This window comes from Triturus cristatus, chromosome 12, assembly GCF_964204655.1.
Source record: "Triturus cristatus chromosome 12, aTriCri1.1, whole genome shotgun sequence".
NCBI classification, from domain to species: domain Eukaryota; kingdom Metazoa; phylum Chordata; class Amphibia; order Caudata; family Salamandridae; genus Triturus; species Triturus cristatus.
The window spans coordinates 90,587,845-90,608,040 of NC_140595.1; the positions used below are offsets into that span (position 1 = coordinate 90,587,845).

General features: G+C 48.0%; 1 protein-coding gene across 4 annotated transcripts in view; it reads right to left on the minus strand.

The window, feature by feature from the left end:
* The window catches only part of ASH1L (ASH1 like histone lysine methyltransferase), a 599,934-nt gene that overhangs the window by 89,371 nt on the left and 490,367 nt on the right, over positions 1-20,196 (minus strand). For all 4 annotated transcript variants that reach the window (XR_014972078.1, XR_014972077.1, XM_085637967.1 and 1 more), the window contains 2 exons: positions 12,097-12,269; positions 11,804-11,970 (listed from right to left, as the gene is read on the minus strand). Coding sequence is in view for 2 of the 4 variants with exons in the window: in XM_085637967.1 (XP_085494093.1) it covers positions 11,804-11,970; positions 12,097-12,269 (340 nt within the window). In the remaining 2 variants the exon portion in view is untranslated. The remainder of the gene's footprint in view (positions 1-11,803; positions 11,971-12,096; positions 12,270-20,196) is intronic.

A 20,196-nucleotide genomic window follows, 5' to 3' on the forward strand; every position in this document is an offset into this window, starting at 1 on the left:
CTCTCCTCGGCACCCCAGCACCTCCCGTTAGCACAGCCGCCCAATGAGTAATATTTGCCCTTTCAAGATACTGAGGGGGCATCTGTTGTCCTCCCCCACCACACACACACACAGAGGTCGGGGGCTATTGTCATGTGTAATTCTGCCCTCCTGAGGGCTTTATTTATAAAGCGTTTTCTGATCAGATATTTGGGTCTTTGTTCTCTCTCCTTTCAGCCCGCTGCGCCCCCCCCCCCCCCTCCGTGTCCCCACCCGACTTCAAAAGAGGAGGCCCATTTATTCCGGTTTAAAGGGAGGGAGTGCAGCCCTGGACGTGCCCCTCTGCCCTGCATCCTGGCCCACTGACAGCATGACGCAGAAGCCCTAATGGCTTTTCCCATCCCTTCTGCCAGGGCAAGCAAAACAGCTCATAATTAATCTCTGGCTCGCTGCAAAAGGGAGACACTACAGGGAGTGGGGGCGAATGAAAGAGATGGAGGGCTGACCCAAGCCTGTGGGGTGAGAGGAGTGGATGCTTGGTTGTGATGTCACACAAACTATTTGCACTCCAAAGCCACTGTGCATGAGAATGCATTCCATGCTGTTTATGTTACTGAGGGATGCTTGTGTTCCCTCCCTTGCACTGCAGGGGCCTGAGTTACACCCCTGTAGTAAAACCTCCAGATGTAAAGTTACCGAGCAATACTGAAAAGAACTGAAATTAACCAGGAGATGACCACTACTCAAAACAGGTTGCTGAACACAAGCATACGTGAGATACATTGCCCAAACTCGACAAGATATGGGTTCGGTTTCACAACGATAGCAAAATAGGATGGTAACAGTTCCTATGGGCAAAGAGATGCGAATAAACAGCAAGGTAGGCTGAAGGGAAGTGTGAGATGTCTCCAAAAGAGTTCGAGTGTGCCGAGAGAGAGTAAGGTACTCCTGTGTGGATCTAGAGGTGCCCTCACACACCCTTTCAGGTGTATAGCATCATCATCGGGCTGGTGCTCCTCGTGGGGGTGGCGCTGCAGTCCCTCACGGGCCCGTTTGACGGGGCTCTTTGATGGAGATCTTTTAGGAGTTTGCCGCACTTGTGCATGGGGGTGTGTGGGACAAAGTGATGGTGGTGAGTGAAATATAAAAAGAACCCAAGGACACTAACAATTTATTGAGGATGTCCCTGGAGCCTGGTTAACCCCTTCGGTGCTCATGACGGAACGGTTCCGTCATGAGCGTCGGTTGAGCTGTGCTCATGACGGAACCGTTCCGTCATGACCACGCCCGCGCAAGCAGCGCTTAGCACAGCGGGGGAATCCGCCCCGCATGGAAGGGGTTAAGATATGTCACGGGGGATGGAGAAGCAAGGTCAGTTGCCTATGTGAGAGGGGAAATTAAACAAATACATTCCCTCTTCTCACACCCGTGTAGTGAAGAAGGTGGATATAGGGGGTCGACATGTTTCGCGCTTTAATGAGTCCCTAATGGATCTAAGAGCGCTTCATCAGGACCTTAAGAAAGAATGTGCAACATGGGAATCGGGAAAAGACGCCCTATAATCCCAATAGTCCTATATTTTAGGAAATCTTGTAGAAAAAGTAGAAGAGGAACACGTCGTTTATGCGTGTCCCTAGATGCGGCCCTCCTTAGCTAAAGGATGGACCTCGTCAGCGTAGCCGTGCGGAAGTAGAGGTGGTTCACGCTCTTCCTCTGTGTTCCGGAACACGTACCCGGTTGCCGCGACTGCTGGACCATTCCACAACTACATAAACAAGCATTGGCATAGCCAATAGGTCTTGCCTTTGGGACCTTATAGTGTTTAGCCATGCAACAGTTCATGTTGTTGCACCAAGGATATTGTGCTGCACAACTAAATACTTATAAGGTCCCAAAAGCGAGACCTATTGGCTATGCCAATGCTTGTTAATCTTTTCTAGCATTTCTTCCACTTGTGGCCCAAAAACGTGTTCTCCGTCAAAAGGTAATTTGAGGAGATATTGCTTGGACATCGGTTTTAAACCCCGACACCCTAAGCCACGCGTGGTGTCTGATTATAATTTTAGTGTTAACTTCCCTAGCACACTGGATTGTTGAGATATAGATGATTTTTCCCTCTTCTCCCAGTTTTGTTCTTCTTTGTTTATATTGAGCAGGAAGGTGTTGTAATAATTCCTGCATTTCTGTCAAGAATTCCTGTCATGCAAGGGAAACACGCCCTTATGTAAACAGGAGAGCTGTTACATAACTCAAGGAAAACACGCCCTTATGTAAACAGGAGAGCTGTTACATAACTCAAGGAAACACGCCCTTATGTAAACAGGAGAGCTGTTACATAACTCAAGGAAAACACGCCCTATAAAGGGAGGAACCGGGAGGTACAACGCTGTCGGATATTGTGTTCACACCGACGTACCTGCTTCGTGAAGAGCAGTGTTCCGGAGTGGTGCTCCAGTAAGGCAAGAACGGAGGTAGGTCGAGTCGTTACTCCCTGGGCCGTGTCTTGCCCCATCGTCACCTGTGAAGGACCCGGAAGCTCTACCGGTCAACCATTGAGCTTCGCTTTTTGACTCGGCTGAGTCCAAGCGCAGTGGCGCTTTTGCTGGTTGGAGTCGTAACTCCCAGCCCGACCAGAGACACAGGGACTGCCAGCTGTAACGCACACCAGGAGGTGTTTGCCGCGTTACAGACTCGGAAGTCCACAGGATCGATCGAGCGGCTGCTCTCGGTTCAGTCTTCTTGCTTGTGATTGGGGTATCGGTGACGCATCACCAGGAGGTGACTCCGCGTCCCGGTGCAGTCTGAGGAAGAGGTTGAGCGGCTGCTCCCTTCAGGTAGAGACCCCGGCTGGGTGTTTCCCTGACTCCTCGATTCTCCCCAACACTCTTCGTGCCCCTCACAGCCTACCGATTGGCATTGTCGGCCATTTCATTTCTGCCCTCTGTTGGCATACGCCGGGACCGGCGTATATGCAGAGGACGGTTAGGACCATCCGTGCTGTGGGCTGGTAACGTACTTAGCCTGGAGGATTCCAGTGACTATAACTTTTGTTTATTCTTTGTATTATATTTGCCTTCATTAAAACAACTAACCCTTCACTAGTGGTTGCGTCCTCATTGTCGTGTCTGTTAAACGATCCTGAGACGTTCAGGGCGTTACAAAATATCCGACCTTAATAACACTAACTGTCTCCCGGTCGATAACAGACATGGCAACGCTTGATGATGTGCTGGCTGCTTTAGCGGCCATGCAAGTTGAAGTGGCTGCCTCTAGGCAAGAAACAGCCGATGTAAAAGCCAGACTGGATGCTATCCAATTGGACCCGCTCACGCCCAGCACCTCCCTCACGAATCAGACCCCTGCGGTAGTAGTGGAAATGCCGGTAGCCATCCCCTTGGCGACACCAGAGAGGTACAGTGGGGATCCTAACACAGTGCAGGTATTCCTCACACAAGTGGCGCTACATTTATCGTGCAAACCAAAGGCGTTCCCCACGAGTCAGGCTCGTGTGGCTTTCCTTATATCCTATTTGGCTGGAAACGCGGCACAATGGGCCGTACCTCTGGTGAGCAGGGACGACCCCCTCTTATGTGATTGGGGTGCTTTTCGCGAGGAATTCCTGAAGGTATTCGACAGAAGGGCTGACTCGTACACGGCGGACCGTGAAATGCTTGAGTTGAGACAGGGATCCAACGACCTGGTGCAGTATCTCAACGCGTTCCGAAGGCTGGTTGCGGAAACCAAGTGGCCTGTTGCTAAACAGACGGCGCTCTTCCATCAAGGGCTGTGCGATGAGCTCAAGGACGCCGTGGCTCATATTGACCCTCAACCCAAGACATGTGAGGGCCTTATCAACCTGGTATTACGGCTGGAACATAGGCTAAGTGAAAGAAAGGGGGATCATGGGAGAAAAGGAAAATCCCTTCCATCCTATGTGACGGTGGGAAGTCCTGAAACTTCCACCGCATCCAAGGGAGAACCCATGGACATCGGCGCAATACGAGCGAGCCTCACAGCCACGGAGAAAGAGTCACGCCGTAAACAAGGATTGTGCCTATATTGTGGCAAAAAAGGCCACTACGTACGTGAATGCCCTGCCAAACCGAAGACGTCACGTTATCGGGCCAACCGGTCGGTAACAGCCGTGGTGGACATACCGGCGGAAAACTAGAGGACTCCAAGACCAGAGAAGGGGCATCTCGGAGTCACTCATCCATCCCTTCACTTTCCAACTCGGTCACTAAGGGACAACGACACCTGTTTATCACGGTGCACGTGGGAGTGCATGACCAGTGGATACCCGTTGTGGCCATGGTGGATTCAGGGGCCACTGGCATGTTTATGGACCACAACGAGGCATGCAGGCTAGGGCTAGTGCTTCTTCCCAAAGCTGTACCCGAAGACGTCTATGCTGTAGACGGAAGGCGATTGGTGACGGGGCCCATCGGGCAGCACACGGGGGTCCTTCCGATGAGATATGGGTGGAACCATTTGGAACAAATCGATTTTAACATCATCCGAGCGCCCCAATATGGCGTCATATTGGGATTGCCGTGGCTACAGAAACACAACCCCTTTGTGGATTGGCCAACACATCGCATCGAAATGACGTCACCGTATTGCATCCTGCATTGTGGAATAAGAACGGAATCCCTTGACGCAGATGAGAGCGGGAGTCAGACGGTGGCTACAGCGGCAGAAAAAGATGTGGCTCTCCCCCAGGCTTATCACAGTTTTGAGGATGTATTTGATGAGGTGAAGGCGGAAGTGCTACCACCACATAGACAGTTTGACTGCCAGATCGACCTGGTGCCAGGGGCCAGCGTTCCCAGCGGCAGGCTGTATGCCCTGACGGAGCCTGAAAACGTGCATCTCCGGGGGTACCTGGATAAACTCCTCAAGCTAGGATTCATCCGCCCGTCCAAGTCTCCGGCCGCCTCGCCACTCTTCTTCATCCCGAAGGATAATGGGGAGCTGAGAGCCTGTGTGGACTTTAGGGCATTGAATGCGATAACCATAAAAAATCGGTACCCCTTGCCTCTCATCAGTGTACTTCTGGAACAGGTCAAGAAAGCTCGTATCTACACCAAGTTGGATTTGAAAGGGGCATACCATCTGGTGCGCATGAGGGACGGAGACGAGTGGAAGACCGCCTTTAAGACCAGGTTCGGCCTTTTTGAGTACCTCGTCATGCCGTTCGGTCTGTGCAACGCCCCGGCAGCCTTTCAGTACTTTTTGAATGAGGTATTCAGAGAGGAGTTGGATATCTACGTGGTCGTATATATCGACGACATCCTCATCTATTCGTCCAGTGTGGAGGAGCACGCACACCACGTCAAAGCTGTGCTCCAAAAGCTGAGGGAAAACATGCTGTTTTGTAAACTCAGCAAGTGTGACTTCCACGTCACATCCGTGGAATTCCTCGGAGTGATGCTGAGTCCAGAGGGACAGGAGATGGCAGAACGAAAGATCAAGGCGGTGAAAGAATGGCCGGTGCCCCAAAGCGTAAAGGACGTCCAAAGTTTCATTGGCTTCGCCAACTTTTACAGGCGGTTCATAGATGGATTTTCAGGAGTGGTGGCCCCAATCACACAGCTACTGAGGAAGTCCAAGGAGTTTGTCTGGTCCCCTGAAGCGAACAAAGCCTTTGAGGCCCTGAAAAGCGCCTTTGGTAAGGCGCCGGTGTTGGCTCACCCCGATCCGGATCTCCCCTACGTGGTGGAAGCGGACGCGTCGGATGTGGCGCTGGGGGCTATCTTGTCCCAACGCAACCACGACACAGGGGTGCTTCATCCCGTTGCGTACATGTCCCGCAAACTCAACGACGCCGAACGCAACTACCATATTGCGGAGAAGGAGCTTCTCGCAATCAAGGACGCCTTCACCGAATGGAGGCATTGGTTGATGGGGGCAAGACATGTGGTATCGGTGTACACGGACCATCGGAACCTACAGTTCATGACGGCCACTAGACACCTTTCTCCCAGGCAGCTGCGGTGGATGATCTTCTTTGCGGGGTTCAACTTCCGCATCACATATCGGCCGGGGACGGAAAACCGAAAGGCGGACGCCCTGTCCCTTCAATCTGCAGTTAAGGAACCATTGCCTGCGACCGAGCGTTCCATCATTTCCCCGAGGATGGTATTGGGGGTTATCCAACCGGATACTTTCCTGAGGGGAATAAAGAGAGGGATCAGGTCATTCGCATGGCGGAGGTGGCTCCTCAGTCACAGAGAATGGCAGCTGAAGGACGGGATACCCCTGAAGGGCAGGTGCCTATTGATACCCACGCCTAGGCTAAGGAAACAAGCATTCATCTGGTGCCATGACTCTCCATGCGCAGGTCATTTGGGCTTTGAAAAAACGGTGGCTAGCATGGGACGGCATTTCTGGTGGCCAACCATGAGAGTGGATGTCAGGAGGTGGGGACAGGAGTGTCCTACGTGTGCTACCATGAAGGCCGACCATGGCCGAACCCAAGGGCTCTTACATCCACTTCCAACCCCGGATAGACCATGGGATAGCATATCACTGGACTTCGTGGTGGGCCTACCGGTAGACCAGGGGATGACGGCAATACTGGTGGTGGTGGATTACTTGACGAAAATGGGGCACTTCATCCCCTGCAAGAGAGTCCCTACGGCCGGGGAATTGGCGTCACTACTCCTAAAGAATGTGGTACGACTGCATGGATTACCTGGGGTGATCGTGTCGGACCGGGGGTCGCAGTTTACTGCGCAATTCTGGAAGACTTGGTGCACTGCGCTGCATGTTAAGACCGCCCTGTCCACCAGCTACCACCCTCAAACGGACGGCCAAACCGAGCGCCTGAACCAAACGCTCAAACAGTATCTGCGATGTTTTGTGGACCAGGGCAGGGAAGAATGGGTCGACTTGCTATGGGTTGCAGAGATAGCCTATAACAACGCCACTCACAGCTCCACAGAGTCATCTCCGTTCTATAGCAACTATGGCCAACATCCCAGGTTCTTGCCATTTCTACATCCGTTCAGAGAGGACAGGATTCCCGCCACAGCGGACAGGGTGGCACACATAAAAGACACATTGATGCGCTCAAGGGCTGTCCTAATAGAGGCCAAGAGAAGATACAAGGCTGCGGCAGATAGGAAGAGAAGGCCCGGGCCACTGTACCGCACTGGAGACTACGTCTGGATATCCACAAGAAACATGAGGTTTCGAAAGAACAGTGTGTTCCATCCCAAGTACATGGGCCCCTATCGAATTACCAAGTGTATGGGTCCCGTGAACGTGAAGGTGTGCTTGCCCCAGTCATTGCGGATACACCCTGTCTTTCATGTATCATTGCTCAAACCAGCACCCTCCAAGCCGTCTGGGACACCTCGGCCGGTATGCGTGGAGTCGGAGGTGGAGTATGAAGTGTCGGGCATACGGGCGTCCAAATGGCGCAGGGGGAAGCTGTGGTACCTGGTTGCGTGGAAAGGCTATGGCCCGGAGGAGCATTCATGGGAACCGGCTGAAGGGGTTCATGCTCCGCGCTTGGTCTCCTTGTTCCATCGGCGTTTTCCTGCCAGCGCTGGACCCGTGGGGAGCCGCTGAGAGGGAGGATGTACTGTCAAGAATTCCTGTCATGCAAGGGAAACACGCCCTTATGTAAACAGGAGAGCTGTTACATAACTCAAGGAAAACACGCCCTTATGTAAACAGGAGAGCTGTTACATAACTCAAGGGAAACACGCCCTTATGTAAACAGGAGAGCTGTTACATAACTCAAGGAAACACGCCCTTATGTAAACAGGAGAGCTGTTACATAACTCAAGGAAAACACGCCCTATAAAGGGAGGAACCGGGAGGTACAACGCTGTCGGATATTGTGTTCACACCGACGTACCTGCTTCGTGAAGAGCAGTGTTCCGGAGTGGTGCTCCAGTAAGGCAAGAACGGAGGTAGGTCGAGTCGTTACTCCCTGGGCCGTGTCTTGCCCCATCGTCACCTGTGAAGGACCCGGAAGCTCTACCGGTCAACCATTGAGCTTCGCTTTTTGACTCGGCTGAGTCCAAGCGCAGTGGCGCTTTTGCTGGTTGGAGTCGTAACTCCCAGCCCGACCAGAGACACAGGGACTGCCAGCTGTAACGCACACCAGGAGGTGTTTGCCGCGTTACAGACTCGGAAGTCCACAGGATCGATCGAGCGGCTGCTCTCGGTTCAGTCTTCTTGCTTGTGATTGGGGTATCGGTGACGCATCACCAGGAGGTGACTCCGCGTCCCGGTGCAGTCTGAGGAAGAGGTTGAGCGGCTGCTCCCTTCAGGTAGAGACCCCGGCTGGGTGTTTCCCTGACTCCTCGATTCTCCCCAACACTCTTCGTGCCCCTCACAGCCTACCGATTGGCATTGTCGGCCATTTCATTTCTGCCCTCTGTTGGCATACGCCGGGACCGGCGTATATGCAGAGGACGGTTAGGACCATCCGTGCTGTGGGCTGGTAACGTACTTAGCCTGGAGGATTCCAGTGACTATAACTTTTGTTTATTCTTTGTATTATATTTGCCTTCATTAAAACAACTAACCCTTCACTAGTGGTTGCGTCCTCATTGTCGTGTCTGTTAAACGATCCTGAGACGTTCAGGGCGTTACAATTTCATGCCACTGTGCTCTATTGTACCTTGAGATAAGGTCTACTGAGTTGGCGATTCTAAAATGGTTTGCTGTCTGCACTGCAACTCGTTTACCTGCAGCATCACATTTCTTGCTCATTTTGTCTGTGGGAGAGCATCACCTGTCCCTTGAGAGGTGGCTCATTTTCTCTCCGTGTGTTCGACAAGAGAATCAGGAGGGACAAGTCCCTTTACATATGTTGGGTCAGTTGGTGAGGGTTTATATATTTGTTTAATCAACCCTAAGCATTAAAACCCTTGATTTGATGGGTGGCATAAATATCTCCATTGTGGGTTTGAGGATGTTCTTTAGCATCTGTAACAATTGGATGTTTTGTTGAGTCTTCGATAGTTTCTCTACAAGGAAATCGTCTTCATCAACTTTAAGATATTCTGCAGCCCTGCGCAGTACCTCATAATTTGTGGTGGAGGCTTGGAGGAGTAAAGATCAGGATCTGTATACCCTTGTGGGTTGACATTATAGTCATTCCAGGGTTCATCAAGTGTATCATTATCACCGCGTGGGTCCGCGTGGGTCTGGTAAATATGGATTGTAGTAGAGGGTATATGTTTTGCCCAATGCTGCGTTCCACAAGTGAAGAGGTGATGGGTGACCCCTGTGGATGAACAAGAGGGGAGCGTTGCGGTGAGGTTGGTAAAGGTGGAAGTGTGGATGGCTTTGCCGGAAGACTAGGTGGCGAAGGAGGTGTAGGTTAACTGGAGGAGTAGGTGGTAGAGGAGGTTCAGTTGGGAAATGCATGGGACTGATGCCCCTGTCCCTAAATTGTTTACGCGGGGCTGCTGTGGTTCAGGTACAAAAATCTCCTCCTCAAACGTTTTCTTGCATTTTGGTAATGTACCTGGAGGTGGGAGAGATGGTTTGGTTACCACCTTGCCTGTATCTGAGTTTTATGGCCAGAATCCTTTGCCTGGCATCGAGCTGTAGCTTGGACAAAATAGGCTTAAAAGGCTGCTCCTTGAGGCCAATGTGGGATTGCGGTGTTTTCGCTGCTGAGATTGTCTTGGGTTTTGACAAAGTCTTAGATGCCAAAGACATTTTTGATGCAGACGGGTCTTTCCGCACTGATAGTGACCTGGTGTCTGATGTTGTTTTCGGAGTTGAGGGTATTTTCGGCCCTGGCAGTGTCCTCAAGTTGGAAGATGCTCCGGGTTTGTCTGGTCCAATGTTCAGCTCCGAAGGCTTCTTCGCACGTTGATGTATGTTTTTTCGATGCAGGTTCCGAGACTGGCTTCGACTCGGAAGGAGTCTGTGCCTGAGTCTTTTCGATTGCATTTAAGGCTAGTTTGGGCGGAGGGATGACTGTCTGCTCCTTTCTTTTATGCTGGACATTTCCATGGGCTGAGGGCTGTGGGGTTCTGAGAGCTCTTGCCTGCACTTTTGTTTGTGTTTGCAAGGCTTTCGCAACAGTACTTACGTGTCCTGTCAAAGCGATGTGTTGGGCCTCTTCAATGTCCTGGTCGGAGTTGGACCCTTCACTGCTGCTGGCGAGAAAAATGGGGATGTCCATCGGAGTTCCTTGGGCCTCTGCTTCTTCGTGGGTGTTGCATTCTTCTGGTTGAATTGTTGAAGTCGAGCTAGGTCCGAGGCCAGGTGGGCGGAAAGTCGAAGAAAGCAGTAATCGGTCAGTTTTCTTGCACGTCTCAGTTGTTGGGTGATGTAGATCAGTCACAGAAGGGTCGATAAACTGTGTCAAAGCTTCGATCCTGGAGATTTGAAGTAGACATCTGAACCGGATGGCGGAAAAAACAATTTAATAAAGGAGCCGATGACCATGCACAATACAGAATAAAGGAGGAGTCCCTATACCTCGTGACTCAAAATACTTTTCGAACAAAAACAACTTGCTACGTCTGATCTTAACACAAGATGGCATGTGTATGCTAAGCATATGTGTACAAGGCCAACACATGCTACGAATATAACATTTCTTTATCCAGCACCATATCTCTAACATTGCCCAACAGCAGCAATCGAAATGCTGCTATGTTTGATAATTACTGCTAGGGTTTTGCCACCTATTGTGACATTCACTGGGTGCCCTCTAAACCTTACACAGAACGGAAAGAAAGGCGCATTTCAATCTCTGCAAAGTTTCTATGGAATTGTGCCTAAAGAGGCATCAGTAAGGAAATAATGTGTTTATTATTCCCTTTGTTATAGTCAACTGGAGCCACAGGTTAAAGTGTGTGTGTATTTGTTAGGGGGTAGTGCATGTATAATTCAAAGGTTTAGAGATACATGTGTTAATAGTAAGTGCTGCTGCTTCTATCTGGTTGGGACACCATATTCCTTGCTGCATTTTACAGAGACATGCACAATCATGTACAACAGTCAAAATAATGCAAAGTGCTTGCATTCTGTCTCTCACATCTCTTCTCACTGTTACAAGCACAGGCGCTGCAATCTAAAGCAAGACAAGAGCACCTATCTTGTCATTACACATCTGAAAACAAAAAGCTTTCCACAAAGGCCATACTGCAATTTAACAGTCTTTCCATCAAATACTCAACAGCGTAGTGCAGTATGCATCAACTAAAGGTCTTAAGTATCTTGTCTGTTGTATTGCATTATATAAATGCAATTACAATAAAATACCATACAACAGAAACAGTTACTTAACTGTAAGAATACTTTTGTAGCTTCAAACTCTAGATTCACATTCTCTGCGTTACTCTGCTATCTAATAGTTTGGTCCATAACTATTTATTTACAAAACTTTTACTTTCTGCATCGACCTTTGTGGACTCTACATGACTCATTGAGACCAGGCCCTTACAGTTGGGTGGATGTGGGGCATTCACCAAAAAGTGGCAGATGTCGATCCGCCAAACTCTAAATAAGGCTCACAGTATCTAGGTGCATTTTTTTTTGTTTTACTATAATGTCTAAAAAAAGGGAGTTGTAATTATTATTTCAAATGGCACTACTGATAAATATAAGAATAAGGCCGCACATTTGAATATGAACATTACATGAAGAAGATTTAAAAAACAACAAAGCAACCACAGTAGATCACCCACAAATTGGTAACACAAATACTGAATTTTGTAATAATCTAGCAAGGGTGTTGTATATAATCACATATCAGAGTAATATTAATACTATTAGTAAAGTCAAATACAACTTGCGCAAGCGGTGAAGCACGTAATTCTACAGTAATTTCTCTTACCGAAAAATCCCTCTTGGGTGTAAGTTTCTTGGGAAAGTGATCAAAGGCATATGATTTAGTGCAGACAGGATGCCGGTTCCGGTGAATTTTGTAGAAAAGGTGTGCTGATTTATCAAGTCGGTAGTCGCAGATATATACATCTTGTTCTTTTACTCCTTTTGGCCTTCCTGTTATACCAAACAATAAGCAACAAAGTGATTGTAGAAGACACATTTCTTGCTTGCATAAAATAATTCTCTTTCCCTTGAAATAAGCAGGCCCTGAAGATGAAAATGATAACAGAGCCAATTTACCTTTACAATAAGTATAGAGGTCCAGCACGCAACAAGTTCCAACCACTGCCTCTAATGGAATAATTTCATACAATGGAACGCGGAAAAGCTCATTATGATAGAACTTTCTTGATGGGGAGTGATGTGTTTCATGTGGACGGAAATAATGATGACCAAATGCAAACCGTTCACCTCTGTAACACAAAATACAAGCAAATATTTTTTAGCAGTATAACAGCAAATTTCAACTAGTCTTATGCACCTTCTCAGTCTTTACAAAAATCACAACTATCACATTTTCTTAATCCTGCCTACAACAGAACGAGCTTTACAGTTATATATATATATCTATCCTAATTGCAAAGGACATCAATACCCTTATTATAATGTAAAAGATCAAATGATCACAAGTTTAAAAAGATAAAAAAAATCTACCCAATACCGAGCAGTCATTCTTTTTAGTCAGATGCCATCGTCTGGTCAAGCCCACAAACTGACCACTTAAAAAAAAAAAAAATTATGAAACTATGTAAGGGTCATATGATTACAAAGTTAGACATAACACCACCATTTTCTACATATAAACATTTTCTGCAGAGTTAAGAGTACATACAAGATTAAAAGAAATCCTCTAATACAATAATCATAAGATCATTATTATACGGAGTATTCAATATATACCTTCTAATGGGAAAGATGGACGTTACCCACCCACTCTTCTGATGTCACTGGATAAAGATGTCTCTCTGTTTCAAGTATTGAATTCCCTGTACAATTTGAAAAGCTTATGCTTGGAAATTGGGTGTCAAAAGGAGTTGCAAAAGGAAAATGCTACTTACCCAGTATGCATTTGTTTTTGGCATGTAGAGCTGTAGATTCACATGCTTTGCATAAGTCTGCCATCTAGTGTTGGATCCGGATGTTTGCACTTAGTTTTTGTTCGAAGAAGTATTTTCCAGTCACGAGGTAGCGGACTCCTCCTTTCGGTGATAATGCACATGGCCATCGACTCCATTGTTAATTGTTTTCCCGCAGAGGGTGAGAATGGAGTTAGTAAGAGTAGAATAGAGATGTCCATGTGTATGTATCTAAGTAAGATAGTAATGAAACAGGTACAGGAGGTGGGTGGGCGCATGTGAATCTACAGCTCTACATGCCAAGAACAGATGCATACTGGGTAGGTATTTTCCGTTCAAGGCATGTGAGCTGTAGATCACATGCTTTGCATAGACTATACAGCATTAATCTCCCAAAGCGGTGGCTAATCTGTAGCTGTTGCAGTCGATTGAAATAGTGTACGTAGATCTGCCTGGCCTACATTAGCTTGTTGTCTAACTAACACATCTACACAATAGTGTTTTGTAAATGTGTTTGGTGGTGACCATGTTGCAGCTTTACAGATGTCATCTATGGGAATGTTTCCTATGAAAGCCATAGAAGCCCCTAGTTTGCGAGTGGAATGCTCTCTAGGGGGATTTGGTAACATTCTCATTGCTTTTGCATAGCAAGTTTGAATGCATTTGACTATCCATCATGCAATACCTACTTTAGAAATGGGATTGCCTTTGTGTGGTGGAACAAAAGCAACAAAGTGTTGTTTAGTTTTACAAAATGGTTTTGTCCTCTCTATGTAATAGAGTAATGCTCTTTTAACATCCAAGGTGTGTAGAGCACGTTCTGCCACAGAATCTGGTTGAGGAAAGAACACAGGTAACTCAACAGAGTCATTGATGTGGAGAAGGCAGAAACAACTTTAGGTAGAAATTTAGGGTTAGTGCGAAAAAACACTTTGTTTTGATGTGCTTGTAAAAATGTTTTTTCTATGGTTAATGCCTGAAGCTCACCCACTCTCCTCAGTGATGTGATAGCAATGAGGAAAGCAACTTTCCAAGTGAGAAATTGCAGTTCGCATCTAGGCAATGGCGCAAAGGGTGGACCCATTAGTCTGGTATGGAATATATGAAGATTCCAGACTGGGGCAGGTGCAAGTCTGGGAGGAATAACTTTTTTAAGTCCTTCCATGAAAGCCTTAATAAGAGGCACGCTGAAAAGAGACCGATGTTGTCTATTTTGAAGATAAGAGGCTATTGCGGCGAGATGTAAGCGTATAGATGTGTACGCTAAATTTGAGCGTTGTAAATGTAGTAAATAGCAGATGATATTTTGAACTGAAGCATCAAGCGGGTTGGTATGGTTATTACAATAACCCCTTTGCTGCTAGGCCTTTCCCCCCCTGTGCTAAGCCTTTTTTTTGGCTATTTGGGGTAGTGTGCGCTTAGGCCACTGTACCTTTTTGACAACATACAGTATCCACGCCAAATTTGCGTCCTTTTTTTCCAACATCATGGGGATTCTAAAGGTACCCAGGGTTTGTGGATTCCCCTGGAGGGGACTCAGAAATTATCCAAAATAGCGCTAAATTTTGGTGTTTTTTTTAAATAAATGGGAAGAAAGGGCTCCAGATGAAAGCGTCTGTTTTTTCCCCTGGAAATGGTATCAAAAGAGGGGTTGTGGTGCTGAAATCACCATCTTCCCAACTTTCAGGGACAAGCAGACTTTTGTCAGAAAACCAACATTTTTTACACAGTTTTGGCATTTGTCTAGGACATAGCCTATGTGTTGTGCTTTCAACCTCCTTCCAGTTAATGGTAGACATGGGAATGAAAGCAATAATGGATCCTGGAGATCTATACATTTTAGGAAAGTAGACAAAATTCTAAATTCAGCAAGGGGTCATTTGTGTAGATCCTTCAAGGTTTCTTCATTGAAACTAACAGTTAAATGTAGGAAAAATTGAAAATTAGTTGAAAAAAACAGCCATGTGTGTCAACATTTTCACCTGTAACTTCTTCTAATTATGACAGCTGTATGAAAGCAATATACCATTACATTTGCTGGACCTTTCTGGTTGTGGGAATATATAGGACTTGTAGGTTCACCAAGAACCAGATGAACCCAGAAGCAATAACTGAGCAGGGTCTTGCAAAGGTTTTTTATTATGTACCGGGTATATAGCAATTATTTTGGGAAAATGTATACATGGAAAAATTGGTATGATAGACACCTATGTATTTCTGAAATGGGAACAAAATATAGAAATATAGAAACAGTAGATATTTGCACATTTCCGAAATTGGGAGTAGTTAGTAAACAACAAGGGGGACAATGAGGGCTTGATAAAGGTCCACCGTACTTGCCCTGGGTAGAACTAGAAGACAAAAGAGGTACGGTGTTCCTGGGTGGCAAGTTGGCCACCTGGTGAGTACTCAGAGTGGTGGGGAGGTGGGAAATACCTCCTTTCGGAACTAGGACCCTCACACACCCAGCAAGCTAGGTGTCATGCTTCATCATATGGGTCTGCTCCTCATTGAGCCGGCGCTGCAATGCTCAACGGGCACCCATAAAGGGGCTCTTTATCGGAGATCTTTTGTTCCTTGCCGTATAGGTGCCGTGGGTGTGAGGGGCCTGGTAAGATGTAGATGTGGTGTGTGGGTTAAAACAGGTAAGGGAATCCTCTATAATTATTTTTATTCTGGAGAGGTCACAACCTGATTAAAAAGTAAAAAGAAGAAGGAAGGTGACTATTTTGTTTTAATCTGACCAAAATTACGCTCTACCCCTTAGTGGTCAACATGTTTCTCGCCTATAAAATGCCTCTAATAGATCAGTTGGCGATTCCTCAGGACCTAGTGACTAAATGAAAACTATCTACAGTGTGTGGTGTGGTTCTACATACCACTTCTTCTCTCTGTAGGATGTTCCCCCGGAAAAAAGCAGCCAACCTCTTAAGGATTCAAGTGCGGCTTCATCAGACCGCAGCGGAGTATATGGACACTCAACGTAGTGTCGCTGCTCCCGCTCAGAGCAGTCCGGCACTAGCCTCCCCACTACCTCCCCACCACTCTGAGTACTCACCAGCTGGCCAACTTGCCACCCAGGAACACCGTACCTCTTTTGTCTTCCGAAATTGGGAGTACCCATACTAGCATGAGAATTATAGGTCATTTTTCAAAACGACTTCTGTTTTACACAGTCTTTCATTTGGAAGGCAGAAATGCATCGAATGTCAATAGGTAATAACAGTTGCTCTACAATTCTGTGTTACACTAAGTCTCCCGAGAAAAATGGTACCTCACTTGTGTGGGTAGGCCTAGTGCCCGAGACGGGAAACAGCCCAAAACGCAACGTGGACACACCACATTTTCAGAGTGAAAAATGACCCTTTTTTTGCTAAGTGCCTAGCTGTAGTTTTTGAACCCTAGCTCTGCCGGCACCTAGGGAAACCCAGCAAACCTATACATTTTTTAAAACTAGACACCCAGGGGAATCCAGGATGGAGTGACTTGACTGGCTCTCACCAGGTTATGTTACCCAGAATCTCTTGCAAACCTAACAAATTGACAAAAAAAACATATTTTCCTCACATTTCTGTGGTGGAAAGTTCTGGAATCTGCGTTGATCCACAAAATTCCACACACCCCACGTTCCCCAAAGTCTTCCGAGAAAAATGGTACCTCACTTGTGTGTGTAGGCCTAGTGCCCGCGACAAAAAGGTGTGGAAAAAGTGATTTTTTCAGCTAAATTTGAGGTGTGCAGGGGATTCTGGGTAAGAAAACGTTGGGAGACCCACGCCATAACTCCCTGGAATCCTCCGGGTGTCTAGTTTTCAGAAATGTGTGGGTTTGGTAGGTTTCCCTAGCTGGCCGCCGAGCACGGGGCCAAAAAACCAGGTGATCGCCCTTGCAAAACCAGGTCGTTTTGTGATAGGCAATTTTGATGTCACCTTAATACGTTTTTGGCCCTTGCCTGTCGCGGGTACTTGGGCCTCCCACATGAGTGAGGAACCATTGTTATCGGGAGACCTGGGGGAATGCTGTGTAGAAGGAAATTTGTGGATCGACGCAGATTCCATAACTTTCCCACAACAGAATTGTGAGACACTTGTGTTTTTTTTTTTTTTTACAAAGTTTGAGGTTTGCAAGGGATTCTGGGTGACAGAACCTGGTGTGAGCCAGACAAGTCACCCCATCCTGGATTCCCCTTGGTGTCTAGTTTTACAAAATTTACAGGTTTGCTAGGTTTCCCTACGTGCCAGCTGCGCCAGGGCCCAAAATCCACACAGGCACATTGCTAAAAAAAAGTCGGAGCCTAGTGTGGCTTTCTGCCGCCCTGGGGGGGGAATCGGGGGTTCGCCCCGATATGCCCCCAAGGGGGGGGAGAAAGACTGGCTATTTTTTGTGGGGGCATTGGTATGACCATTTGGGGCAGCCCCCACCCACTTGCATAAAAAAAGCCAGCGTAATCGCTGGCACCTAATGGGCTTTCTGCCCCCCCCCCAGGGGGCAGATCAGGGGCCATTGCCCCCATCTGCCCTACCGGGGTCAGAAAGACTGGGATTTCTCTGGGGGTGGAGTGGGGGTATTGGCATGCCCATTTTGGGCAGCCCCTACACGAATATAAAAAAAACCCTGGTTTCTAGTGGGCTGTAATTTTGGCGGTCGGGTGGGGGCATTGGCATGCCCGTTTTGGGCAGCCCCCATCCAAATTAAAATTGCCCCAAAAAAATCCCTGGCGCCTAGTGGGCTGTGTCCCCCCGGGGGGGGGGGGGCAGATAGGCTGTAACGGTGGTGGGGGTTGGGGGCACTGGCATGCCCGTTTGGGGCAGCCACCACCCTAATTATATATGGCAACGAAAAATCCCTGGCGTCAAGGGGGCTTTCTCCCCCCCCCCCCCCGGGGGGATACATGGGGGGCAGAAAGGCTGTAATGGGGGTGGGGCATTGGCGTGCCTGTTTCGGGCAGCCCCCACCCTAAAAACAAATGCGCAAAACAAATCCCTGTGGTCAAGTGGGTTTCTGCCCCCCTGATGGGGGGCAGATTGGGGGCTTCTGCCCCCATCTGCCTCCCCAGGGGGCAGAAAGGCTGTAATGGTGGAGGGGGGTTGGGGGCATTGGCGTGCCCATTTCGGGCAGCACCCACCCTAAAAAGAAATGCGCCAAAGGGGGGGCAGAAAGACTGAATTATGTTTATTTGTCTATGGGGGAAGCAAAGGCCCTTGCCCAAGGGGCTGCTCCCCCCTCCCTGGTGTCCAGTGGGTGGATCCCTGCTTGGGGAGCGCCCTCCTGGAGCAATCTCCAAGCAGGGATCTACTGGGGACTCTCCCCTTTCCAATGATACATCTCCCGTCTTTCTACGTGCTCAGGGGGCTGAGATAGCCCCCTGAGCACGTAGAAAGTTAAACTGAATTGAGCGTAAAGGCTCATTTCAGTTTCGGTTTCTGTGAAATGACGTCAGCGCGACTTGTGCGCTGATCGTCAGATCACAGAAACTGCGGCCGGGGGGTGGGGGGGGGGGGGGGGGGGGGGGGGGGGGGGGTTTGGGGCCTCAGGAACTAGGGAAGCTCTTCCCCAGCTCCCAAGGCTTCCGTCATGAGCATCGAAGGGGTTAAATAACAAACCATATCCATTTTGCTGCATAGCAAGCTCTTGTAGTAGGTCTTCTGGCCTCTTTAATTATGTTCATACAGTCTGGTGGAAGATTCAGATAACCAAACTCTACGACTTCAGGTATCAGATCGCAAGGTTGAGAGGTTTGGGATCTGGATGTCTTTTCTCTCCATGGCTCTGTGTGAGGAGACTGGATGTGAGATGTAGGTTTTGATGAGGAGCTACTGAGAGTTCCAACAGGGTAGTACGGGCCCAAGTGGGAGCTACCAGGATTAGTGTGAAGGATGTTTGCCTGAGCTTCCGAACCACTACTGGAATGAGTGGGAGAGGTGGAGAAGCGTAAGCAAATATCCCTGACCAGTTTATCCATAGAGCATTGCGTTTGGACAATGGGTGTCGACACCTGGAGGCGAAGATTGGGCATTTCGCGTTTTCGCGTGTGGCAAACAGATCTATGTCTGGAAAACCCCACATCTGAAAGCACGGAAGGATCACTTGGGTGTGAAGTTCCCACACGTGGATCTGTTGTCTGTCTGCTGAGTAGATCTGCGATCTGATTGTTTACTCTTGGGAGGTGTTCCGCTAGGAGATATATTTGATGAATGGCCCATCCCCAAATGGCTTGTGCAAGGTGAGACAGTTGGAGAGAGTGTGTCCCCCCATTTCTGTATGTAATACATGGCTGTCATGTTGTCTGTATGTATTAGGACAGCTTTGTCTACAAGGTGAATTTGCTTTGAGCACTAGAAAGACTGCTAGCAGCTCTAGATGGTTTATGTGGAGTTGTTTTTCTTTTTGACTCCACAATCCCTGAATTGTGTGTGTTTGGAGATGAGCTCCCCAACCATAGAGTAATGCGTCTGTTAGCACTATCTGTGGAACTGGGTCGATGAAAGGCCGTCCCTTGGAAAGGTTCTGTGGATTCCATCACTGCAGAGAGCGATGTGTGCTGCCGTCCACCAACACTAGATCCGTTAATCGACACAGACCGATTCCACTGACATGCTAAACATTCCTGAAGGGCATGCATTTGAAGTCGTGCATACGGAACTATCATGATGCAAGATGCCATCATTCCTAGTAGCTGCATGAATACCCGAGCTGGTAATGAGTGGGTGGGTTGAAATGTGGAAATTAGTACTTGAATATTGTGGATCCAGGCTGGATTGTGACAGGCTAGAGCTTTTTGTGCATCTAGAGTGGCCCCCAAGTACGTTTGCATGTTGGAAGGTTGAAGATGGAACTTCATCAGATTTACTGTGAATCCAAGGTTGTGCAGTAGGTGTACTGTTATTTTAGACTGCTGAATGCACTTTGTGAGTGCTGGCTTTGATGAGCCAGTCGTCAAAATATGAGAAGACGTGGACCTGTTGTCTTCGCAGATGTGCAGCGACTACCGCCAGGCATTTGGTGAATACTCTGGGAGCAGTGGTGACCCCGAATGGGAGCATGTTGAATTGGTAATATTGTCCCGCTACCATGAACCTGAGGTATTTGCGATGAGCAGGATGTATTGGAATATGGAAGTACGCAGCCTTCAAGTCCAGAGTGGACAAAGTCGCCTTGTTGTAACAGAGGAAGCACCTGTTAGAGAGTGACCATATGGATGTGATCAGACTGTATGTATAGGTTCAATTCTCTGAGGTCTAATATAGGTCTAAGAGAACCATCCTTT